General features: G+C 37.2%; 1 protein-coding gene across 4 annotated transcripts in view; it reads left to right on the top strand.

Annotated features, from left to right (window-relative positions):
- Nucleotides 1–27,164, top strand: part of OXR1 (oxidation resistance 1) — a gene marked incomplete at both ends in the record, with an annotated part of 346,540 nt that overhangs the window by 264,714 nt on the left and 54,662 nt on the right. For 2 of the 4 annotated variants that reach the window (XM_080694624.1, XM_080694626.1), the window contains 2 exons: nt 18,355–18,437; nt 25,948–26,055. In XM_080694624.1, coding sequence (XP_080550750.1) covers nt 18,355–18,437; nt 25,948–26,055 — 191 coding nt within the window. Of the gene's footprint in view, nt 1–7,423; nt 7,617–18,354; nt 18,438–25,947; nt 26,056–27,164 lie in introns of those variants that run through there. The other 2 variants (XM_080694625.1, XM_080694623.1) reach the window with 2 other exon arrangements.

Raw genomic sequence — 27,164 nt, 5'->3', positions numbered from 1 at the left:
TAGGCATGAGCTACCACACCTGGATGTCATATAGTCTTTTATTTTTTAATTCTCTATTTTGAAACAGGGTCTTACAGAGTTGCTGTGATCCTCACTAAGTAGCTGAGGCTGGCCTCCTGTCTCAGCCTCCCAAATGCTGGGATTACAAGCCTGTGCCACTATGCCCAGCTGTCGTCCTTTCTCTCTGTGATGGTTTTGGTAGAAGTGAGTGTCATGTCTGATATAGAATTTGACTATGAGCCTTTAATGGAGAAAGAAGCCCTATGGTTTTAAGTAAAGTCAGGGTTAAAGTCCAAGGTAACCAATTTGGCTATCTAGAAGTTAGGCTTTAAGTGTACTGACATATCTAGATGTACATACTGGACGAGAGTCACTCTGTTGTTTCTTAACTCTTACTAAGCCTCTTTGCTTAGTGTCCTTTTATTGACTCTATCAGTGCTTCTACTTATTAGTTCAGAATTTGAGTGCTTACACTTCTATTGCATGAAATAGTTGCCAGGTGGAGATAACATTATTTTTTTTATTCTGCTTCTTCAGGATCCAGTTGTTCTTTTCCGAGCTTATTAACATAGCTAACCTTTAAACAAGAACACAGATCTCAGTTTTACCATTTGCTTAGAGATCTGAAGATGCCTGGTGGTCAGATATCGTGTCTCTGTATTTTTTCAGGATGTTACACTTTGACTTCTAGTTGAAATCCCAATTTTTCCCTGATGTGTAATCATTTCATTTGCATTAAAAGGTATTTTCAAAAGGCGGCAACTAGCCAGGCATGGTGGTGCACAATGGTAATCCCAGTACTTGGGAGGCTGACACAAGAGGATCACAGGTTTGAGCCTTAGCAGCTTAGGGAGACTATCAGCAACCTAATAAGACCCTGTTTCCAAACAAAATAATAATAATTTTAAAAGGGACTGGGGTATAGATTGAAAATAGAATGTTTCTAGTTTCAATCTCTAGTCACACATATATACACACACACAACAATGATAAGTTAATGACTACAAATGTTTCAGTTATTCCTAATAGTTTTAGTAAGCCAAGAAGTATGCCAGGAAATGCTTATTAATAGAAAAGTCATTTGATTTTCATGTTAACAAAAATATAAAGAAATGAGCTTGAACTCAGAGAGCTTGGCATAGAGTATGAGTGACAGAGACGGGAGTTGACAAAGGGAAGTAAGATTGAGGAGAATGGCTTCTAACCAGGACTTTAGTCATTAGCCCGTGTAAAACAGCAATGCAGGGAACAGCTCTTTTAAAATATAAATGATTTAATTCATATGTGAAAAAAATATAAAATCACAAACCAATATTTAAGAATCTTATTCTGGTTATTTTAAGGTAACTGAATATGTCATTCTTTTTGTAAGAATAAGAATAAAACTAGAGTCTTTTTTTTTTTAAGTTTCCATGCCATTGTTTTTCTCCAGTTGATATTCTTAGCAGTGATTGTCTTAATTGGAATTTTCACATTTAAAAAGAACCTATTGGTATCTTTAAAACAATAAATACTACAATTACATTATTCATTCGGACAATCAGAAGAACAAAGTTTTTTCTAAGAAGTGATGTCAGACAGGCAGAATTTCTTAAAGGCTTTTTGGGAAACTTTTGCTTAAATGAAAAGACACAATATACTAGTACACAAGGTTTGAACTAATTATCAAGGTGCTTTCCAGTGAGATTTTCATTCCTACCATTTCAGGGAAGTAAATGTGATATAATTAGATTAAATGGTCTAGTAACTGACAATATAGTTTTGTTCAATAGATAGCAATACATTTTCCTCTGAAACTATAAAAAATGAAATAGATATATAGTGGGAATTGATACTTTTCTGCAACAAAAGATATTCAATGTATTTGAAAGGTGTCTAAATAAATTGGATTTAAAATATTTACAAAACTATTGACACAATGTATTACCACTTGTGGTTTGTTTTTCTTTTTTCTTCTCTTCTTTTCTTTCCTTTTCTTTTTTTTTTTTTTACTTTTTCTTTTTTTGGCACTGAGGATTGAACCCAGGGTTGTTCTACTTCTGAGCTACACCCCATCCCTATTTTTTATTTTTTTACTTTGAAACAGGGTCTTAGTAAGTTACAGAGGGCCTCTCTAAATTGCCCAGGCTAGCCTCAAACCTGCAATTCTCCATTCATAGCCTCCCAAGAACTAGAATTATAGGTGTGTGCCACCACACTAGGCTCTATATTTTATTTTGAAACAGGATCATGCTAGATTACTGAAGGTCTCATTAAAATGCTGACGCTATCCTCGAACCTGAGCTCCTTCTGTCTCAGCCTCCGAAATCCTGAAATCACAGGTGTGCACCACCACACCTGGCCTATGTGTGTTTTAAAAGAATCAGCACATCCACATCCACATATACTAACACCTACACAAATGTAGATGTACAAATTTTCCAGAGGGACACACATAAAACTCTAGAGGCTGACTCTGGAATGATATAAGAGATTTACTACTAAATAGCCTCTGTATTGCTTGGCTCGCTGTTTTGTTTCACCGTGTGCATATATTTGGTTATATATTGTCTTTTTATTTATTTATTTATTTTATTTATTTTATTTTATTTTATTCTGGTACTAGGAATTGAACCCAGTGGGATTCTAGCTCTGAGCAACACACCCAGCCCTATTTTTAAAATTTTTATTTTGAAACAGGGTCTCACTAGGTTGATGAGGGTCTCAATACTTGCTGAGGCTGTCCTCACACCTGTTATCTTCCTGCCTCAGCCTCTCAAGTACTGGGATTATAGGTGTGTGCTACCTGGCTTGTACTTTTTATTTAAAAACCTACTAGAACGATAATTTCACTGAGGCCAGAAATCACAAAGCAAAAGAAAAGGCAAAGTAATTCTACTTTTCTGCAACAAAAGATATTCAATGTATTTGAAACTTAAGGCAAGATGGTAAGATTTTCTGTCTGATAAATGGTAAGATTTTTCTGTCTGATAAATGAAAACCTGTGAGCCTGAGAAATTCTGAGTATCTGTCAAAACTATTTTAAAATCACATACACTAAATAACAATATAATGAGTATTATCTTCAATATCAGTTCCTCACACAAGTATTTCTGGCATTAGGCTTCAATAAAAATCACAACACTACTGGCATTAACTACTCAACAAGGTGTTTTAATAGAAAGCATACGGCTCACATTTACCAAGGGCTTCATATATTTCAGGCACTCTGCTAGGCACACTGGTTGTGTCTTTCTTATTAAGTCTTCTCAGCATCTCTCTGTTTCACAGGTAAGGAGCTGGAGGGTCAGAGAGGCTAAGCCAGCAGCTTCCCATCACACTGCTAGTAAGTGGGAAGCCAGGACTGAAAGCCAGGCTCAGGCCCCTTGCTCTCAATGAGGAGGTGACACTGCCTTCTAGGCCACAGAGACCAACCATGAGGATGACTCCCAGAGAAAAAGTCAGAAAAGATTGATTACGTGTTTCTCATTGATGGTTAAGCCAGTAACAGGCCCAAAACGCACAGTCTAGTAGCTCTTTAGAATATAAAATGGCCTCACTGAAATAAACCCCACCTCCTTTTTAACTTACAGAAAATCATTTTTGTATAGGTGATATCTGTACATTGTATAGCCAATGAAAATTAAGGTTCCCTCTCATCCCTAAACCAGTTACTTCTCCTTTCAGAACTATTATTACTAGTCTTATATACATATATATCTATACGTATATTATATGTATATGTATATATATATGTATGTATATGTATATAGAGAGATGCTTTTTACATACGTGAGAATAACCACATAATAGTTCATGCTGTTTTTTAAAAAGTAACAGAAGCATACCACATGCAGTGTTCTCTGTCATTCTCTCCCCTTAGAAACATTTTAAAGATTCTTCCCTAATTAACAGAACTGTCTCATTATTTTTTAATGACTGAATAATATTCCACTATATGGATATGTCCTGTTGAATTCATTAATTTCTGTATTACCATTTAAATCATTTAAATATTTGGCTATTATAACTAGAGAACTATCATTCCATCAATAGGACACATCACAAAAAGTGAAGTTGCTGATTCAAAGAGCACATGCTTTAAAAATGTAGACAGATTCTGCCAAACAGCCCTCTAGGGGAGTGCCAGTAAGCAGTGTATGAAAGCACTTTCCACTCACTGTCACCAAAATATGATGAAGGCCAAATATCATCCCATCCCATGTATGTCATGTGCTTATAAAAGACAAACGACGCCAATAGATAAGAGGTTTTTTTTCCAGGTGTTGGAAATATTCAAAGATTGGGTTGTGGTGATGGTTTCACAACAGTGTAAATATATTAACAGGTTAATTGGCTTTTAGTAGGTGAATTTTATGACACATAAATTACAAAAATCTATTTGTTAAATAAGGCAAAAGTACCTTACCAACGAAGGTATTTTAAAGAAGAAAACTTTTTTTAAGGATGAGAGGGTTTTATGTGGTTGGTGTGGGTAGAAGACAATAGGAACTATAGTTGAAAGAATACAACTGAGAGGGCTCAGAAGGCTGGCAAGTCGCAGATAATGTACGCTTGACTAAGGATGGAATTTGGAGGAGAGCCCCGGCTGGAGGAAAGACCTCTTTCTAAGGCAAGATATGGAGAAAAGCTTGTATGTAGACTTAAGAGGAAAGGGGAAGAAAAACGAGCGTTCATATTTGATGGCCTATGATGTTCTGGGTCAGGTAGAAGGCAAAGTAACATGTTTGAGTGATGGATTTGGTACTTCAGCAGAATGATGACAGTACAGACAATAAACGTAGGGAATAAAAAAGCTGACTATATGAATAAAAGGATTTGGAAGACTTCAGGGCTCAGGTGAGTTTAAATCAAAATTTGTAAAGCACTCAATCATCAAGGTTATACCTTCTTCTGTCAGCGCTAGGCTTCTGTGAGATGGAGACAGAAAAAAACTGATGGGCTAACTACCTATAAATATCTCTCTCTCTCTCTCTCTCTCTCTCTCTCTCTTTCTCTCTTTGCGGGTCTGGGAATGGAACTCAGGGGCAAGCTATACCCACTGCCCTATTTTTTAGTCTTTATTTTGCAACAGGGTCTCACTAAGTTGGGGAAGGCCTCACTAAGTAGCTGTGGCTGTCCACAAAAACTACAGTTCTCAGGTCTCAGCATCCCAAAAGCTGGGATTACAAGCATGCACCACCAGTCCCGACTTGTAAATATCTTATTTAAACCGGCAAGATGCAGGTTACTGTTGAAGTTGGATGCAAAAGAGAAAAATTAATCAGATACAAAAAAAAAAAATCTAAAACTATTTGGATATGTTTATCACAAGCTAAACAGTTTTAAGAAGATGTAAAATACGTATTAGAAAAAGAATTTCAATTTAGGGAATCAAGATTGGACTTATATCATTGAAAAGATTATTTAAGCTTATCCAGACTCTCAAAAAACTTAGAGGTAGTACTAAGCATGGCATTGCTTCCTTATGAAAAGGGATTCTTAGAAATAACTGGGAGTAACTTACCCTCTTAGTTCAGAATGCTGTTGTACAGCACCATACACTGGGTAGCTTATGGACAACAGAAATTTATTTCTCATTGTTCTGGATTCTGGAACTTTGAGATAAGGGTCCCAGCATGGTCAGGTTTGGCTGAAGACCCCCTTCAGGGTTGGGAATTGCTACCTTGCCTCTGTATCCTCACAGGATGTAGAGGAGAGAGCACTCTGTGAAACCTTTCAAGATGCTTATCCCATTCAAGAGAGATTCACCCTCATGACCTAGTTACTTGTCAAAGACCTTATTTTGAAATACCTTCACGTTGTGGGTTAGGATTTCAACATTCTATCCATGAGGCCATCTAACGAATAAGTCCTTAGGAGTTACAAAACCCTGGAACAGTTACTCCCCCCAAACCACTTCTGAACACATCTATGATTGCTGGATTTTAGGATTCCTGGGCTCCTTTTTCATAAATACTGTGAATTAGACACTCTGCGATGCAGCCCAGGCATTCTGTATTTTTCACCTGGTATCAAATATATGCTGATGTTAGGAGGGTGAACTTTCTCCAACCTAGTAAGAATTTATTTTATTATTTATCCATTTATTTATTTTTGTGGTACTGGGGATGGAACCCTTCTCTGGGCTACACTTCCAGACTTATTTTTTATTTTTATTTGGAAACAGGGTCTCTTAAGCTAGAGAGGCGGGCTTCGAACCTTTGTGATCCTCCTGTCTCCGTCTCCCAAGCGTGGGGATTACAAGCGTGCGCCACTACGCCTGGCCCTGGTAAGAATTTAAACTGAAAATTTTAAGGGTGTGCCAAAAAAAAAAAAAAAAATCAACTGCTTAAAAAAAAAAAAAAGCCTCACCAGAGGGCAGAAGATACAGGAAGTTAATCTTAGTACTGTAGTAGTTGAGCAAAAAGCTGAAGTTTCAGATATTATAAAATACCTCAAATATTTATAGAGTAATACTTATATATAATTTTATATAAGAATATCTGAAATACCTATTCCATTATTCAGAATGACTAGCTCTTCAACTTCCTAAGTAACTGAAACTTTTTCTTCAAATACCTTAGTATATTGGTGATTCCAAGGAAAGCCTGTCTATTTAACGCGCGCGCGCGTGTGTAGTACTAAAAGAGTTAGAAACAGAAACGAAAGGAAGAGAATAACCAGATCTCGCAGGAAACGAAATCGGGTAGTGATCCTCAAGAGGGCTTAGCTCACTCTCAGCCTACCTGCTCTCGCAAGCCCTAATGACTCTTCCTTACAGGGCCGGCCTCATGGCAAGTCAAATTCTACCACCTGCTCAGAACATCACAATGAACCTGAGAGGTGCCTGTTCATGCTTATTAATGACAACTGCAGTCTTCGCCTCCTTCCTAGAACAAAACATGGAAGCTGCCAAAGTTTGCCGGGGATCGAAACTTTGGGACACTATTTGCAAAACCCTCCCAGGCCGGCGAAGGCCTCGCAACTGCAGCCAAGCCTCCCCGGGGTCATTTTCCTCCGCCGCGTGCCCAGGGGCTGGAGGCCGGGCGTCCCCAGTCTCCCCCGTGGTCCCGAAAGTCCGGTCCGGCGGCTGGCGGGACGGGGCGGGGCGGGCGGGGCTGCGCCACTGGGGCGGCCGGGCGCGGGGGGGGCCGCGGGAGCACCTGTCCAGGCCGCCCCCCAAACCCCCGCTTTCCCACGCTGAGTTCATCCCAGAAAGAAAGTTCTCTAGTTTCCTGACCTGCTGATGTCAGACGGCGCGTGGAGAAGCAGGACGTCAACTTTTCTCAAGAACGTCCGCGCGCCCGTCCCCCCCGCGCGCGGCTCCGCGATGGTGCGCGCCGGCCCGAGCGGCCACGCCCCCCGCGCCCCGGCCCGCCGCAGACAGGCGCGAGCGGGCGCCGGGTCGGCTCGGGGAGCGCCGCGCCCGTCGTCCCGGCCCCCGCCGGGCCCCGGCGGCATGGACTACCTGACCACGTTCACCGGGAAGAGCGGCCGCCTGCTGCGGGGCACCGCCAGCCGCCTGTGGGCGCTCGGGGGCGGCGGCGAAGCCCGGCAGGTGCGCTTCGAGGACTACCTGCGGGAGCCCGCCCAGGGCGCCACGGCCCGCCCGCCCCCCGCGCCCGAGGGACCCGGTGAGCCCCCCGCCGCCCGCCGCGCCCGGCCTCCCTCCGCGGGGGACTCGAGCCAGTTAGGACGCCCCGCTCGGAAAGGAGTTCTAAGAACGCCGCGTCTGCTTTTGTTTTGCTCTGGGATAGTTTTATTGACTTACTGACTTCATGTTGGCCAAGTGTTAGGATTCGCTTCCTCCACTTAAAAGCCAATGATATGACGTGGTCATGTCAGAAAACTCACACAGAAACAACAGGGCTTCGCTTGTCCCGGAGCCTGGTTGAGATTTGCGCCCTGTAGTCTTTGAAAGACTGCTTGTAGTCTGGAGATGGCAGAACTTTAGAAACTTTTTCTCAGTTACCGTGCCTATTGAGTGCTGTAATCAGAGTTGGCTCTGGGCTGTTTTTTTTTTTTTTTTTTTTTTTTTTTTTAAAGGCAGTCAAAACTGCACAACTGCAGGATACTGAGATTACATATATATGTAGTACTGGGGGTGGAACCTCATTTTCTTAACTGCTAAAAAAGTATTAGTATAATGCCTCTTTATGATAACTTTTCCAGTGTCATTGGCTTTCTTTAAAATTGAAAGATAACCAGCTTTCCTACTCACATGTTTGTTTATTAATATGTTTTAGTACTAGGAATGGAAGCTAGGGACATTCTACTTCTGAGCTACATCCCCAGCCCTTTTATTTTTAGTTTTGAAACAGGGTCATGCTAACCTGCCTGGGCCGGCCTTCAACCTGTGATCTTCCTGTTTCAGCTTCCCAAGTACTGAGGTTGCACATGTAGGCCACCACACCCAGTTTATATATACATGTTTTGTTAATTTAATATGTATTAAAGGTTCTGAAGTTAAATATAGTAGCATTAGAGAATTTAGAAAATTAAGGAAAACACAAGATACACAAATTTCACCATAACCGCACGCCCTCGGGGTCATTGTAGAGCAGTGAAACAGGGAGAAGAGAATAGCTATTGGTTTGTGAATGGCGGTATTGTTTAACTTTTGGAGAAACAGCAGTCTTAAAATCTACTTTAGCATGGCCCCTTTAAATAATTTTTCTCACTTTACACAAAATATCTTCTTTCTTTAGAATTCCTGTTTATGGAATTAGAAAATGAAAAAAAGGGGGCTTTTTTTTTGGCCCTTGAGATCATTAATCCGATGCAGAACCCCCTTAAAGATGGGACCAGGAATGAGGTACAGAACTTTAGTGGGGGTTTTTTTGTTTTTGTTTTTTTGGTTTTTTTTGGTGGTACTGGGGGTGGAACCCAGAGGCTTTCTACCTCCAGGCTATACTCCTAGACCCATTTTATATTTTATTTGGAAACAGGGTTTCACTAAGTTGCTGAGAGCCTCATTAAGTAGCTGAGGCTGGCTTTGAACCTGCACAATCCTCCTGTCTCAGTCTCCCAATCGCGGGGATTACAAGCGTGCAGCCACCACACCTGGCTGAACTTTATTTAGTGTTTGGATAAAGAATTCTTTAAATGAGTTTTCAGTTGCATGATTGAAAATAGCTGATATGTATCCAGCCTCTAGATGGATGGAAAATTCAGAAATATGTGGGGTAACAACCAGAAAGTAACAACTAGAAAACAGTATCTTAATAAACTCAAGCACATATATCTAGATCTTTAATTCATAAACAATTATTGAGCAGCTTTATTTGACATATTCTTCAGTGTTGCAGCACCGAAAACTATAAGATTCTTCTTCTGTTGATGTTGGCTTATGAATTCATTGATTTTTTTTTCTTTTTAATATTCATGGTGCCCCCAAATGTATGAAAGGTTTGAGAGGCCTTATGATGTCACAGAAGTATGACCACAGTTAAGTGGGCAGGTACAGCCCAGCATTAACTTCTTGAGTTTGGAAAGTTACTCTGGGCCTATATTTCCTTGTTCTTAAGTGAGATTGGATTGGATGATCTCAGAATTCTCAATTTTAGAACTTTCTTATTTGGAACAGAACTAGTGAAAATGGTGGGTGATAAAGCTAAAAAATAGCATTTAGTGGTAAAAACATTATATGTCTATAAAGTTATGATAGAGTTCTAAAGATAGTTCAGGAACTAAGTCCCTAACAATCATTTGATCACCCTCTACAGGAGTTAGAATAGGCACAATTTCCTTGACTTCCAAGAAGCAGCATGTATATATATGAGGTTCTTCTTAAATTTCTAGACAGCCTTTGTTTAAATGAGAATTCTATTCTTTGCAGCTGCCTGCCAGATGGGTTCTGGTTATAAGGTTGTTCCATGCATTTGTGACTTTCAGAATGAGTATATGCCTGTCTTCTTGAAGGATTTTTTTTCTGTCCTTTCTGCTGTGACTGCCAGTATTTTAAAAAACATATATAGCAGCTTAAGTTTTGTACTGTTGTCCTTCCTTTAATTCTTGAAAATTTCCTGAGTATTACAGCAGTATTTCTTGTATAAACACTTTCACAACTTTTGGATTGGCTACATTAAAGGACACCCTTTGTGGTTCATGCTGTTGCCCCTTACAATTTCATGCTCAGTAATGATGTTGATAAAATAGTTTTACTATTGACAGATAAGGATAGGCCAGATACAACTTTGGCTTACTGTTTCTGATTTTATCCTTTCTATAAACAAACCATACTGGACTGTTGGTGTTACTGCTATCTTTACTCCTTTCTCAGGTGGCTGCTTTTGCTCTTAGCAACCTTTTGTGTTTTCTGGCTCCAAAATTATAGTCCAGTCAAAACCTTAATTGAGACTTAGACATTTTAAGGAGATTATCACTCCAGTACTCTAGTTATTAATAATTATAAAGGAAATTACAAAGGAAACTGATACAGTGCTTATTCCTGCTTACATCAGGATTTGATTTAAAGAAATGTTTTGTATATTTTAAATACTGCTCTTGTTTGTGGGGTAATATAACCAGAAAGTTAGGTTTTCATAGTCTTTAAAAGTATTCACTTTGCTAGAACATATAGTAGTAAATATAAGTTTATGTAGTTTAGAATATCAACCTACTGTAATATAAACAGAAAATTTGAAGAAATCAAAACTGTTATGTTCTAGTTTCTTAGTTGGTGACAAGATCCTTTAAATATGTCAGCCTTAAGTTTTTCTTTCATTTACTTTTAGGAATTAATAGAGTTTTGTGGTTTAAGACTTAATCTCTTTATTTAGAAATTTCAATCTCATGTTTAATTCACAGCTCTACCTTTCTCCCAACTAGTTCCAATTCCAGGTTAGTTTTAGAGATGTATGGTGTAGGGCTCACAAATTCCTGCCCACCCTGTTGTAATGCTTAAGTCCTCCGATGTTGGATTGTGAGGAGGTTAGAGGTTCATTTTCCCACTCTAGTCCAACTTTGCTCCTTGGTAGAAAGGTGATAGTCGTGGGCAGTGATAGTGGAGGTGGTGATAGAATCAGTTCTGCTAAAATGACTTCCTATGTATATGTATGCTGACCTCCATAGTCAGCATTTCTTTCAACTTTTTTTTTCCCCCTCTGTGGTGGTGCTAGGGATGGAGCATTAGGACCTTCTAATTCTCTAACCCTATTTTATTATTTTTAAAATTTGAAACAGTCATGCTAAGTTGCTAACAGACTCACTTAAGTTGCTAAGGCTGGCTTTGACCTTGCAATGCTTCTGTCTCAACCTCCCAAGCACTGGGATTATGAGTGTGCACCATCATGCCCAGCAGTTCTTTCAGCTTTGAAGGTGGGCCTTTCGCATCTTTTAATACTACCCATAGATTTTAGTTGCAAATTATTGAGCTGGGCATTTAAACCATTCTGCTTCATTTAAACCATTCTGCTTTATAACATGTATGTTAGTGTTAGGGGGTGTGTGTTGGTGTGTACGTGTACACTGAGTGTGTGTATGTGTATACGTAGAATTTATGAAAAATAAAATGGGGATGCTAAATTTTTAGCACTTGAATTACTTGTCATGGTCAAACTATTTAATAATATTTCTTAAATTGAATTATTATTCCTGATGCTTCTATTTGGTGAGTTTGAACTTTTAAGTAGGTTTCTTTTTACCTGCGTGTTTTGCCTGTCTCTCATTTTGCTAGAATATTTATTGAAATATTTAAGACAGGTGTGGTGGCACATGCTTGTAATCCCAACATTTGGGAGGCTGAGACCGGAGGATCACAGTTGGAGGACAGCATCAGCTACTTAGTGAGGCCTTTTGCAACTCAGTGAGACCTTGTTTCAAAATAAAGAATAAAAAAATAGGGCAGGAAATGTAGGAGGTCGAATGCCCCTGGGTTCCATCCCAGACCCACACAAAAAAAAGAAAGAAATATTTAGTGATTGTGACTGTGGAGTTATATAGCGTTGTAATTAAGAGGATCATGTAGGCTTTAAGGAGCCTAATGTAGGTACAAATCATGGAATTGTGTTTTATTGATTTGACTTGAATCATAAGCTCATTAAAACAAATTTCATGATAGGATCTCTTTATAGCATAAAAACTCTTTATGCTGAATGTATATACCAGAAGTATGCCTGAGATTGATATTCTTGTTACTGGCTCAATTTTGTTAATAATGAAAAATACATTAGACAGAATACTAATGATACCTGACATTCTTTTTGGCTATTCTTGTATTTTAGAGTCCATTATTAAATAAAATAAGGGTTAGTTGAACATAAGAACTGCAGTAACATAACAATGATAACAGATTATTTTATTTATTTATTTATTTATTTTGGTGGTACTGGGGTTCCTGGAAGCCCTTCTATCTCCGGGCTACACTCCCAGACCTATTTTTATATTTTTATTTGGAAACAGGGTCTCTTAAGCCAGCGTGCCTGGCTTCGAACCTGCGCGATCCTCCTGTCTCCACCTCCCAAGCGCGGGGATTACAAGCGTGCACCACCACGCCCGGCTATAACATAGATTATTAAGTGTTCAATGGGTGAGTGATATATACTGAACAGATGCATGGGACAAAGTGAATATATGTGACAGGATGGAGGAAGACAACAGGAGTTTCATCGTGTTATCCGGAATTACGCAAAATTTAATGCTTAGTGATTATTTCTGGAATTTTTGGACCTTAATTGACTGTGAGTAAGTAAAACTATGGAAAGCAAAACTGTGAATAACATGGGGAGGGTTATTCTTTTAAAGATTCTTTCATGGTAACCTGCAAAATTACATTAAGAGACTCTTAATAATTTTATTCAATGAGTAGTACTAGTAAAAAAAGGAACATGTTTTTGTTTTTTTCCAGTACTGGGGATGAAACCCAGGGGCATTGTACCTCCAAGTTACACCCCCAGCCCTATTTTTTTAGTCTTTTTATTTTATTTTTTTTTTTGGTAACAGGGTCTCACTGAGTTGCAAAGGGCCTCGCTATGTAGCTGAGGCTGTCCAGGAACCACAATCCTCCAGTCTCAGCCTCCCAAATGCTGGGATTATAAGCATGCATCACCATGCCCAGCGAAAAAAGAAACATATTTTAAGGTGACATACAAGTGTTAGATAAGGCCAAAAGTTTTTGTTTTCTATCAGTCAATGAAAAGAGGGAAACATGATCAGACATGTTACAGTGCACCTAAGATAAAACTTTGCTTAGACAGAAGCACTGTGATTCTTCATATTGAGAATAAAGAGAAAACATTTCTCATAGAACTCTGTAATATAGCAAAACAAAACAGAAACGATCAGAAACTCTCATCATCTTAGTAAATACAGATTCCCATTTATAAACCTATTTTAAGGACTTCATTCTTTAAGGTAATTCAGTGGTATAATTATAAAATAGTAGTAAGACAGTTCTGTATAGTGACAAAATAATCCAAATACGCAGTTATCTTATAGTCTGTGTGAATTCAGGGGTAGGGCTTAGATTGAGCTATAGATTTTTAAAATCGCTTAGTAATTTTTCATTCGCCTATCTGTATCCTACCTCTTGGTAGCTTCACAAAGCCATCTTGAGTTTCCTAATCAACAAACCCACCAAGCAAGTCTGGCATTCCTGAAAGGAGACCCTTCAAAGGACTTGCAAATGCCCTATGCAAATTCTCCTTGGAATCCCAAAAGTCACCCTAACCACAAACGGACTTGCAAGCAGTCAGGCATTGGTCAGTCGGATGGCAAAAGGGGGACTTTCCTGCTCGGGACTCCCTCCCCTTTTGGGGAGCTGTTCTCTCTCTCTCGCAGGTCGTGTTGGCCCTGAGAGAAGGCAGAGTGCATCTGAGGGCACGTAGCTCCGGCGACTCTCAAGTAGTGACCTGGAGGCCTCTGCTGGACACCATGGCTGGCCAGGCCCCTAGGGGTGACCTGTACCTCTTTTCTGGCAGATCGCGTGGACTCTGGAAGAAAGTAGTTTGCAACTGATGGTCACTTGGCTCGGGCAACACTCGGGTAGTGACCCTGAAGGCAGCTACTGGACCCCGGAGTTCCGAACACCCCGGCCACTTTTCTCTATTCCCTTCTGGCAGATCGCGTGGACTCCGGAAGAAAGCAGCCTGCACCTGAAGGCAATTTGGCTTGGGCTACTCTCAAGTATTGTCCTGAAGGCAGCTGCTGGACCCAGAGTTCCAGCCCCTTTGGGCATGTTCAGCCACCCTTGCCCCATTCCCTGCTGCTTCCAATAAACCTTTTACTCCCCTTCTTGAGGTCTGCGGGTGTCATTCTTTGCTCACCGTAGACAAGAACTCGCCGGGTTTTCTCTCAAGAAACCTCCGTTTCACCAGCATTTGGGAGGCTGACACTGGAGGATCTGGGTTCACGGACAGCTTTAGCTACTATTTAGTGAGGCCCTTTGCATCTTAGTGAGACCCTGTTCCAAAATAAAGAATAGAAAACAGGGCTGAGGGTGTAGCTTGGAGGTAGAATGCCCCTGGGTTTCATATCCAGCACCACAAAATAAATTTAGCAGCAAACTAAACAATGGAAGAAGCAATGTATGAACTGGAAGATAAGTCAGAAGAAAATATCCAGAATAAATAAAGGTACAAAAGAATGGAAAAAAACGAGAAGTTAAGCTCAATACAAGTTAGAAGTTAGAATGCATGTAGTTTTGACTCCCTGAAGGAGAAAAAAAAATAGAGCAGAAGTATGAGAGAGAAAATAGCTTAAAATCCAAAACAGAAGAAAGACGAATTCAGATTCAAAGATCCCTATGAGCCCTTAAAGGAAACCACCTGACAGACAGTAGATGTATTCTTTTCAAGCACACTTGGAGTACTTTACTAAACTTACAGGTGGTCATAAAGGACATTGCAAAAATTTACACTCCTTTAGCATGTTTTATTTTCCTACAGAGGAATTTAAAAAGCAGTAGCAGCTTTTTAAATTATTGGCAAATTAAGCAGAATTCTCTAAGCAGCACTTGGATAAAAACAGAAGTCAGAAAATATTTTTGGCTCAACTGGTAAAACAATATCAAAATTTGTAGGACTTAATTTAAGATGTGAATTTATGCTTTATATTGCACAGTTTAAGTTTCTTCTTCTGTTAGTAAAATCTAACTCCTAACCTGGGCATAGTGGTGCATGCTTATAATCCTGGTACTTGGGAGGCTGAAACAGGAAGGTTGCAGGTTCCAGGCCAGACTCAGAAACTTAGTGAGACTCTATTTCTAGATAAAAAGTAAAAATTGGACTGGCAGGGAGGTAGCTTAGAGGTGGGATGCCTCTGGGTTCAATTCCTCAGTACTCCTCCCCCAAATCTAACCCCTTTGATCTTCCACTATTCTAAGATGATTATATCTCAGGAAGAGTCTTATTTATTCAGTTTTAATCAGATGTTTATTGAACACCTATAGAATGCCATGCCTACCACCATGTGCTGGATTTCTCAGTCTCAGCAGTATTTACATTTTGTGGCTGATGAGTTATTGTGGGGAACTGGCCTGTACACTGTAGGATGTGCAGTAGCCATGGTTTTTATCTACTAGATATCAGTAACTTGCCCCCTCCCCCAAGTTTTGTAATGAATATCTCTGTGAGTTGCCAGATATCTCCTGAGGGGGTCTGGGCAAATGTTATCTCTGGCTGACTTCCACTGGTATATGGTGGTGACTAACAAACAGGTTCTCTGCCCTCATGAAGCTAATATTCTAGTGAGTAGTTGAAAATAGCAGACTAGTTATGAGCACATGTTCAATCAGCTGTTTCAATTCTATCACTGTTTTCTTTATTGTATAGTTGATATTTTCTGTGCCTTTGTTTCTTCAGTTGTAAAATGGAGATAATGATACCTAGTTCTTAGGGTCAGTGAATTAGATGAGATAATAGAAATACCTAGAACAGTGCGCGGCAGGTACTAGACACTTGATAAAGGTTAACTATTTTTTTAACCAATAAACCATGCATAAGGATGTATTTATATACTGCAACAAATTTTGTGAGGAATAGTAGGGCTCTTTCCATACTCTGAAATCAGGATCATTTTTGCTGGCAGTTGTCTTTCAAGGATATTATGAAGTTAACCCAGGAAGAGCCTGGAGTAGATAATAATATTAATTACTTTCAACAGATCCTATGATTCTGTGATTATATTTTCATATTGGTAGAAAAAATTAGGTTTATTTCTTTATGTTCTGGCATGTATACTTATGAATAACTTAACATTTTTATAACAGTATTATTTTTATAATAGTATTATTGCAAAGTATTTTACCATTTTGTTACTAAAGTAAATATTTCAATGTTTTCAAGCTTTAAACTGTGTGAGGTTAATGTATTCGTTTTCTTACCCTGAACTGCATTCCATGATATACTTTTGAAAATTAAAGTGTTTACAACTTTCTTGTGGTCGTTTGATGAGTTATTGGGATATTATGAAACACACAGGTTTAAAAACTACTGTATGTTCAAAATTCCTATTCCAAAATCCAGAATGCTCCAAAATTGAAAAATTTTGAACTTTGATAGAGGTATTCCTAAATCCAATAAAATTCCAAATCTGGTACATTTTGGATGAGGATATTTTGTATTAAAATAAATGTAGACTAACAGTAACTGCTAAAGTCAATTAAAAGGATATATATTATTAGTTAAAAGTAATCTATAATTGTATTATTGCATTGCTTATGTTTAAATCTCAAAATGAGGAAAGTGATTTTGGCTCAGTTTGCTATTAGTGAAAAAGCAGATATAAATACTATTTAAAACTTAAAATAGTTTAATGTTCCCTTATAAGAGAAACAAGTTTAATTATAAGCTCTTCAGTAGAAAACAAAATTAGAATATTCTGATGAACATTTCTTCTTCATAACATTTGTAGCATTTTGCATTCCCACCAGAAACATGGAAGAATACCTATTTTTCTGTAGTCAAATAGTATATGGTCACGCCTTTGAATTTTTCCCAATATAGTAGTTGAGAAATAGTATCTTTTGTATTAAATTTTCATTTCTATGTGAGAATAAACATCTTTAATATGTTTAAGGGCCATTATTGTGTGTGTGTGTGTGTGTGTGTGTGTGTGTGTGTGTGTGTGTCTCAACCTCCCAAATACTGGAATTGCAGGCATATACCACCAATGTCCAGCTAAGTGACATTTTTATATATTTTTGTGAGTTGTATGGCCATATCTTTTGCCTGTTTTTTAAATTTTGTTTCTATTTAGTTTTTAAGAGTTCTTTAGATGTTTAGGATGGAGAATTTGAAAGTGTGTGTGTGTGTATGTGTGTGTGTGTGTGTGTGTGTGTGTGTATATGAACTTTACATATATGCACTACACACACACACACACACACACACACACACACACACACACACTTCCCCTTGAGTTCTAATGTATGAACTGCAATTCTTAACTTATTTTTCTTTTTGGAAAATTTAAGGACAGTTTATAAAAATTATGTTGCTTCTAGGTACAGTTCAAGTTGTTGCTTCATAATATTAATTCATTCAAATTAGATGCATGCTATGTCAGGCCCTTTGTTAGGCACTGAGGAGGAAGTATAAAAGACAAAGGCAGAGTTTTGAAGGTCACTCTTTAGTGGAAGAAAGTATAAAAACAGATATTAACTTAAACTGTTCCAGGTATAAAAAGCTTTGTAATTAATAACAGGGACTTTGTGCTGAGTGATCAGGAAGGTTCTAGGACAGCTTTTTTAATCATTGAAGAGCTAGGTAACATTTTTTTGGATGATGGTGATGATGGTGATGGTAATGATGATGATGATGATGATTTCTGTGAGAACTGGTGGTACATTTTTCAGACTATTTGGTTAGTAATAACATATCTTTCAATATGAATTTAATACCTTCAATATAGTTTATTATAATTAAGTTAAATATGTAGAAAATAATGGTCCACAATATAGTTTTTCATAACTTCTGCTACTTATGTTTTGAATTGATATCTAATTATAGTGGCTTAAGTACTAGTTACTTCCTAAAGCAAGCAGAAAAAAAGTATAGTCCCTTTTATTGACAGTTAAAGTTTCTGTCCTCCCCCCCATAACAGAGAATCTCAGGAAGCAAGGTGTATTATTAGTAAATTGGATATCTGCCCAGTGACCTCTATTCAGTAGTCATTTACATTACTCTAAAAGGAAATGAATTTAATATATTTTTAAGGTACTGGGGATTGAGCCCCAGGGACATTCTACCTCTGAGCTATACCCCCAGCCATATTTTTTATTCTTCATTTTGAAACAAGGTCTCTCACTAAGTTGTAGAGGGCCTCACTAAGCTGAAGCTGGCTGTGAACATGCAGTCCTACTGTCTCAGCCTCTAGAGTACTAGGATTACAAGCATGCAGATGTAATAATTTTGCCTCATTATTTTTTTCTAGACACTGGCCAAAAGAAGACTTTAGACAAGAAAGATGGGAGACGAATGTCTTTTCAGAAACCTAAAGGGACTATTGAGTATACTGTAAGTAATTTTCTTTTTAAAAAGTAACTTATCTTTGTCATAAGACATTTTTATTTATACCACATGGCAAGGATTGTTATTGCCTTATTTTAAAAATCTTTCCCCTTGGATAACTTTATTAATAACACTTAAGTTCTTATGATTGCATTTTAGAATTTTTTCCTTAATGAGGAATTTTACTGTGAGCTACAAAGAGTTATTCCAGCAAATCAGATTTCATACTAATGATAATTTACTGGGAGTCAAGATTTCTATATTATAATAACTTGTGTTAGGTTAAGCTTTTAGGAAAACTCTTGCTTTTTAAGAAATTTGATCCTCATTGTGTTCTTAGCAGTGGTAATGATAATGATATTGATGATGATGGAATCCTTAATAGCTAAGTGGAGTCTTAAGTGTCTTTTAGCTTTTTTTTTTTTTTTTTTGAGGTAGTGGAGATGGAACCCAGGGGCATTCTACCTTTGAGCTGCACCCCCAGCCCTATTTTTATTCTTTACTTTTAAACTGGGTCTCACTGAGTTTCAAAGGGCTTCACTAAATACCCAAAGGCTCTCCGCGAACCGCAATCCTCTGGTCTCAGCCTCCTGAATGCTGGGGGTACAGACCTGCACCACCAGGCCCTGCTCTGTCTTTAACTTTTACAGGGAGTTTTTTTTTATGTTCTTGAAGTGACCTTTGCTATCAGTTTTCATTCTTCCTGTGATTTCTGGTTACTGTGGGAAACTGAAGTGAAAAGTTAACTTTCTGCTACTTATTCGGTTGAGTTTAACTGTTTATTTAGATAATGTTAACATATTGCAAGCAATTTTAACTGAACTTTATTTTTTAATCTAGTATAACTATTAAGGAGAAAATAGCAATTTTTTTTTTTTTTTTGGTGGTACTGGGGTTCCTGGAAGCCCTTCTACCTCCGGGCTACACTCCCAGACCTATTTTTACATTTTTTTTATTTGGAAACAGGGTCTCCTAAGCCAGCGCGCGCGCGGCTGGCTTCGAACCTGCGCGATCCTCCTGTCTCAGCCTCCCAAGCGCAGGGATTACAAGCGTGCGCCACCACGCCCGGCTTAGAAAATAGCAATTTTAAGCATTAATTTAGCATTTACTTCATTATAAAAAATTATAGTATGAGTTTGATTATATTCTTTGAATCCTTAAAATTGAACAAATTGTCAAAATGTTGAATTTTACTATATTTTCATATACTACATAATTGACAATTAATTTTTTTTTTTTTTTGGTGGTACTGGGGATGTACCTTCTACCTCCGGGCCACACTCCCAGACCTATTTTATATTTTTTTTTATTTGGAAACAGGGTCTCTTAAGCCAGCTTGGCTGGCTTCAAACCTGTGTGATCCTCCTGTCTCTGCCTCCCAAGCGCGGGGATTACAAGCGTGCACCTACCACTCCCGGCCACAATTAAATATTTTTTAAAGGTTAGGAACCAGATAATTTAAGATAGAGTTAATTTATTACAATCAAAAACCTCATTTTAAAGCATATTGTCAACTTACATTTGTCTATGTTTGTAACCACATAGTTGAAAAGTTGAAAAAAATAAAGCAATATTGAATAAATGATATTTATTTTTGTTAAGGCATAAGATTATAACCATAAAAAGTATATGATGTCTGCATATATAATCTTGATTGTGCATAACTGTAGTTTTTATTTAGGAATTTATTGTTCTTTACTAATATTTCAATAAAACTTATATTATCTGTAACAAAACCAAAATTAAACAAAAAACCATTATTTTGGAGGAAAGGTTAATTGAAACTTAAATTCTTTTATAGTATTATAGTCTTTGAAAAAAATCAAGAAATTATATAGAATAGCTTATCAAGCCTTTGTTTAGACTTTTATTTCATTTTCATTTTTTATCCACTTTTCCATATACTAAATTCTGAAAGAAGAAAAACATGTATTTGTAAAACTATATAAGGAGTGTTATATACTCTGTTCTTACTACAGTATTTATGGTCTAGCTTAATATCTTTCTAGGCCATCTGTATATAGTACACATAAAATTAACCATTGTACTTTAGGTAAACCTACAGTTAAAATCAATATCTGTATACATATGTACACCTATAGGTACATGAATATATACAACATACACACCATATTAATTGTAAAATCAGAGCAAAATCAGTTTGTGAAGGAAATAAAAGTAGATCTCAATGGTGTATGTATTTTATTCCTTATTTATTATATATCCCATATCTTTTTACTGAAATATTTTTTAATGATCAAACCTCATGGCCTTTTTTTCCTATTTCTTGTTGCTGCTTGCTCATCATTTATTCTACCTAGTTTTCTTTTTCGTGAGGTCCTGTAGTAGTTCCTTCAGTGAGGATTTATAATAGAATATCAAATTATATCACAAAAATCTTCTGTGTCCCCTTATTCATTGTAGTTTATGTGTCTGTAGATTTGACATTTTTGTCTTGTATCCTCCTGTTTTCCTTCTATTTATTTATTTTTATTTTAGGCAGTCTTTTTTTTTTCCTCCAGTCTTGGGAATTGAACATTGAACCCAGGGACAGACACCCTTCCACTGAACTATATGCACAGCCCTTTTTATTTTGAGATAGGGTCTTGCTAAGTTGCCCAGACTGGCCTTGATTTTGTGATCTTCCTGCCTCAGCCTCCCAAGTCTCTTGGATTGTAGGTGTGCCACTGTGCCCAGATAGTCTTTTTTTATTCTTTAATTTGCTTTTAAAGTTTCCTCTTTGTCTAGATAAGATTTAGCATATTTTTTTTTCTGTTTCTTTAGTCCAAGGAATTTGTCATTATCTTCAATTATATCCTCTCCTCCTGACTTTCATTTTGCTTTTCAGAACCCTACTTTATTCTTGAAACTATTTGTACTATATTTTGCTATCATTTTTCATTGTCTTGGTATTCTTGCTATAATTAATTGTATCTTCCATCTATGTTGCTGGCTGTTTGTCTCTTCTTGATTCCAAATGTGAGTGGTTCCTTATTTCTTTTCATCTTCTGTGACACTTATTACTTGGAAAGCTTAAGAACTTTACTATTAAAAACTATATAAAGTGTGGCCAAATCTTGTTTTTCTATTTCTGCCTTTCTAACTGCTTGCATTTCATACTATCATTTCTTATTTAATAAATTATGGCAAAACTCTTAACTCTTTTTCTCTCCTTTCATAATGCTGGATTTTCTTATTTTCATTTATGTTCAGTCTATTATTCAATCAGGTTAGAATTTTGGGAGTCAATATAATTGAAAATTGTATTTCTTACACTTTCTTTGTATTTTATTACCTTATACCTATGTACTATAGTAATGTTACATTCGGTTTTTTTTGCAACAATTCTCTTGTCTCTTTAGCCCCAGATCTGTTATTGATAGCATAAGGTATCACTTAAGCTAATTCTTTTGATTTACAACTATTAGAATGTTTTGATTACTTTCATCATCCCATTTCATAGTCATTATGAGGTTAAAATATGTGATTAATATGAGAGTTACTTGTAAGTAAGTGTACAGATGTTATGGCAAAGTAACATTTGTTTGCAAAGAGCTTTTACATTATCAATAAGGTAGTTAATATATCAATACATTGTGTAAATGAGGGACTTTACAGAGATGGAAGGGGACAGAACCAGATATTTTTTTCTTTTTGTGGTACCAGGGGTGGAACCCAGGGGCTTTCTACCTCAGGGCTACACTCCCAGACCAATTTTATACTTTTATTTGGAAACAAGGTCTCACTAAGTTGCTGAGAGCCTCACTAAGTAGCTGAGGCTGGCTTCAAACCTGAGTCATCCTCCTGTCTCCTACTCCCAAGCACTGGGATTACAAGAGTGTACCACCGTGCCTGGCAGAACCAGATTATTAACTCAAGTGTTTGTCATACATTTGGTCTTAAAAATTATTAAATAAGATATGGATATTCATTATTTTGTACACAAAAATTGATTGTTCTGACTTTTAAGGTCATCTATCTTCAACTTTAAATGTTTTTCAACCGTATTCTCTTGAAAAGATTTCACTCCAATTTTTTGCTTTCTTTAAAATTGGTGCTTCATGGAAATGCTTTGAGTGATTTAGAAGGAAGAGGCAGTATGTCACAAATGTGTTTTATATGTTTTTGCCTTCTAATTATATCTGTTCTCTTCACTTTGAAAATTATTTCCCATCTCTCTATTTCTCAAATTCTTTCCCAACCCAGTTTCCAAGATTTGACTTTAAATCTTTTCCATAGTCTTTCCTCATAATTTGGAATGTAAGGTATACCATTCATGTTAAAAATTTCTACTGTATTTATTGTTTCATTTTAAATTGCTATTCGTGTGTGTGTGTGTGTGTGTGTGTGTGTGTGTGTGTGTGTGTTGTTTTACTGGGATTGAATGAGGGACATTCTACCTCTGAGCTACATCCCACACATCTATTTTATTTTGAACCTGGATCCTGCTAAGTTGCTGAGGCTAGCCTCATACCTGTAATCTTCCTGTCTCAGTCTTCCAAGTACTAGGATTACAGGCATTCACCACCACACCCAGCTGCTGTACATCTTTTATAGAACTGATTCTGCTTTATTTTTTAAATCATGAATCCCTTGTGGACTAAAATCACTTAGTTGCGATACTGACTTTACCACAAATTGTACACTGCAAAGTCTGTTGGATCAATCAAAGAGAAGCAGGATCAAAGCTCCCATGCAGATTAGGGATTCAGAGAGGGTATCCACTATTAGTGAAGAGCACAGGGCTTTATATATGTTTAAAGCCCCTTTGTGTAGACATTAGCAGGTGAAAAAAGTCCCCATTTTTATCTTTTCTTGACTTAGTTAATTTGTCATCTATGGCCATTAACTTCCTGGAGTCATGAGACTTCTTTTTTTTTGTGGTACTGGGGATGGAACCCAGGGGCTACCTCCGAGCCCTATTTTGTTATTCTTTTTTATTTCTTGAAACAGGGTCTCACTGAATTGCGAAGAGTCTCGCTAAGTAGCGGAGGCTGTCCATGAACCACAATCCTCCGGTCTCTGCCTCCTGAATGCTGGGATTACAAGCGTGAGCCACCACGCCTGGCCAGACTTTTTTATTTTTATTTTTATTTTTTATTTGTTTGTTTGTTTGTTTATTGGTGGTACTGGGATGGAACCAAGGGGCTTTTTACCTACAGGATACACTCCCAGACCTATTTTATATTTTATTTGGAAACAGGGTTTCACTAAGTTGCTGAGAGCCTCACTATGTAGCTGAGGCTGGCTTCGAACCTGCGAGATCCTCCTGTCTCAGCCTCCTAAGTACTGATATTACAAGTGTGCAGCACCACAGCTGGCTTTCTTTTTTATTTTTTAAAATTTTATTTTATTGGTGCACTGTAGTCTCACATCATAATGTGGGTCATGTTCACAATGGCATATATTCAGGTAGTACTTGGTGCCCTCCCCCATCCCACCCAGGGGATGGAACCCAAGGGGCCTTCTACCTCCAGGCTACACTCCCAGACCTATTTTTTAAATATGTTTTTGGAAATAGAGTACAGGGTCTCTTAAGCCAGCTGAGGGTGATTTTGAACCTGTGGGATCCTCCTGTCTCAGTCTTCCAAACACAGTGATTACAAGAGTGTGCCACCACGCCCGGCTATGTATACACATATTTGAATGTACCTTTTTCATTGATTAACCTCGACCTTCTTCTTCCCCTACCCCTACTTTCTGGCTTTGCTAAGGTTTCCCCTCCATTATCTGGAGTTCCTCTGGTATCCCTAATACTCTATAGCTTGAGCATATTAGAGAAAACATATGTCCCTTCTCTTTCTGTGTTTGTCTGATCTCACTTAACATAATGTTCTCCAGGTCTTTCCATCTTTTTGTGAATGACACAATTTTGTTCTTCTTTATTGCTGAGTAGAATTCCATTGTGTGTATTTCCCATAATTTTGCCATCCATTCATCTGTTGATGGAGACCCAAGTTGGTTCCATATTTTGGCGATTGCAAATTGTACTACTATGAACATAGGCACAGGTAGTAACTTCCTCAATAAGACCTCCAAGGTGCAGGAAATTAAAACAAGAATTAACAAGTGAGATGGCATCAAACTAAAAAGTTTCTGCTCATCAAAGGAAACCATCAAGAACCTAAAGAGAAAGCCTACAGAATGGGAGATCTTTACCAGCTACCACTCTGATAGATGGCCAGAATGTACAAAGAGCTTAAAAGACTCTACACTAGCAAAACAAATAACCCAATTAAGAAATGGGCAATTGAATTAATCAGACACTTCACAAATGAAGAGATACAAATGGCCAGTAGATACATGAAAAGATGTTCAGCATCATTAGCCATCTGGGAGATGCAAATCAAAACTACACTGAGATTCCATCTAACCCCAATCAGAGTGGCAAGCATAAAGAAGTCAGATACATGCTGGTGAGGATATGGGGAAAGAGGAACTCTTTTATACTGTTGGTGGGAGTACAAACTAGTTCATCTGCTATTGGAGATCACTGTGGAGATTCCTTAGAAAACTGGGAATGGATCCACCATATGATCCAGCTATACAACTCCTGGGTATCTTTCCAGAGTGGTTGAAATCAGAAAACTACAGTAACACACATACCCATGTTCATAGCACAATTTGCAAGACACTGTTGTTTATGTTTGTTCCCTAGTCTTTAGGGAACGGGCCACAGGTCTCTTGTTGGTGCATATAGATCTTTGGTTCTTGACATCATGGCTCCAACTATCTGCATTTAATTGTCTATCTTCTGATCTGATGAACAACAGGAAACCATCTTCCTTGTTAAGGAGGTCTGGATTTTGTTGTTGTTGTTGTTTTTTAATCTTTATCTTCTAAGAGTCACGTTCCTTCACTTCCTACCCAATAAATACCTAACTCCTCAATTGTACTTAGTTGTATTCACTTCAGAGCTCTCGTGATGCCTTAATATAGAGGATTTCATTCAGGTGATTATATCAATTGATAACATGACTTTCTTTAAGATGATTGCTAGAATCCCATTATTTAAGATTTCTATAAATACTATGAAATTATACTAATGATCTAGTAACAGATTGCTTGCTTTGCTTCACATATATTTTATTTATACTTATAAATGGTAGAATAGATACATAGATCATTAGAAATACCATTTTAATTTAATATAGGTATACTTTGTCAAATACAGTTTGTTTTTGGAAGTTCCATATATTTTAGAAACAAAATAAATAGCATATTATTTTAATTTCTTTGTAAAATTGTAATTGTTTTTATTTTGTAGATTATATTTTGTCATTTTGAAATAGCTCAAATTAGAGGCCACTGTTGTGATAAAACACATCCTCTAGGTTGAGAGCATTTGCAACCAAAACATGGTATTTCTTGATAGTTGTCTCCAAAGATAAATACTATTTGCTAATAAAATTTAAGATTCCTTTCTAGATATATTAATAGTTATTAATATATCTTATAGTTTAATCTTTGTTTTAACAGATTAAAATAATTTATTTTATTTTTTTTCTTTTAACAGGTTGAATCAAGAGATTCTTTGAATAGCATAGCCCTGAAATTCGATACAACGCCCAATGAACTTGTTCAGCTAAATAAATTATTCTCCCGAGCAGTTGTTACTGGACAGGTATTATCTTTTTTTTTTTAAATGCATTGGTAGTTATAACCATTAACTAGAAAGTACTCATTGTATAATAGTTAATAACGTTGAACATTTAAGAATAATTTTATGAATGCTTTGAACAAATCTTTTAGGCTTTGTGAGAGATAACTGTCTTTTATTTCTGTATGGGTTTCTTTTTTTATACATACTAAAAGTAATTGTAAAGTATCTTTTCAAATATAGTTTTAAAGAACTTTTTAAAATATCTGAAGTGGTATATGTGTATTTTTTTTTTTTTTTTTTTTTTGGTGGTGGAACCCAGAGGCTTTCTACCTCCGGGCTATACTCCCAGACCTATTTTATATTTTATTTGGAAACAGGGTCTCACTGAGTTGCTAAGAGTCTCACTAAGTAGCTGAGGCTGGCTTCAAACATACATAATCCGCCTGTCTCAGCCTACCAAGTACTGGCCACCATTACAAGCATGCACCACCACACCTGGCAAAATAAAAAAATAAAAGAAAACTTTTATTATTTTTAGAGGTATACTTCTATCTCAGACTTCCAATTTCCTTTACAGAAGCAACCAGTTAACCACGTCACATCTACATTCAGAAATATTCTGTTCTTTTTATTTTAAGTGCTTTGTTGTTTCTTCATTTTAAGTTTAACTTTGATTCCTGGGAAAATATTCTGGAATGTTTTTGTTCCTGGAAAATATTTAAGCAAAGCAGTATCTCACAATTTTTTTTTTTTTTTTTTTTTTTTTTTTTTTTTGGTGGTACTGGGGTTCCTGGAAACCCTACACTCCCAGACCCATTTTTTATTTTTTTATTTGGAAACAGGGTCTCTTAAGCCAACTGAGGCTGGCTTCGAACCTGCGTGACCCTCCTGTCTCCAACTCCCAAGCACAGGGATTACAAGCGTGTGCCACCATGCCCGGCTATTATCTCACACTTTTTATTTGTACGTAGTTATGCATTGTATTGCTATAGTTTATTTAGTCTCAATAAGCTTTAGGCTATTTTTTCTTGCTTGCTAATAGTAACATTTTAGTAATGAATATTCTTATATTACTTATTTTTTATTTATGTACTGGTACTTCTGCAGGGTAAATCCCTAGAAATAAAATT

The sequence above is a fragment of the Muscardinus avellanarius genome (assembly GCF_963383645.1).
Source record: "Muscardinus avellanarius genome assembly, chromosome: 4".
Classification (NCBI taxonomy): domain Eukaryota; kingdom Metazoa; phylum Chordata; class Mammalia; order Rodentia; family Gliridae; genus Muscardinus; species Muscardinus avellanarius.
The sequence above is the reverse complement of the archived record's forward strand: the minus strand, read 5'-3'. Positions and strand labels throughout refer to the sequence as shown.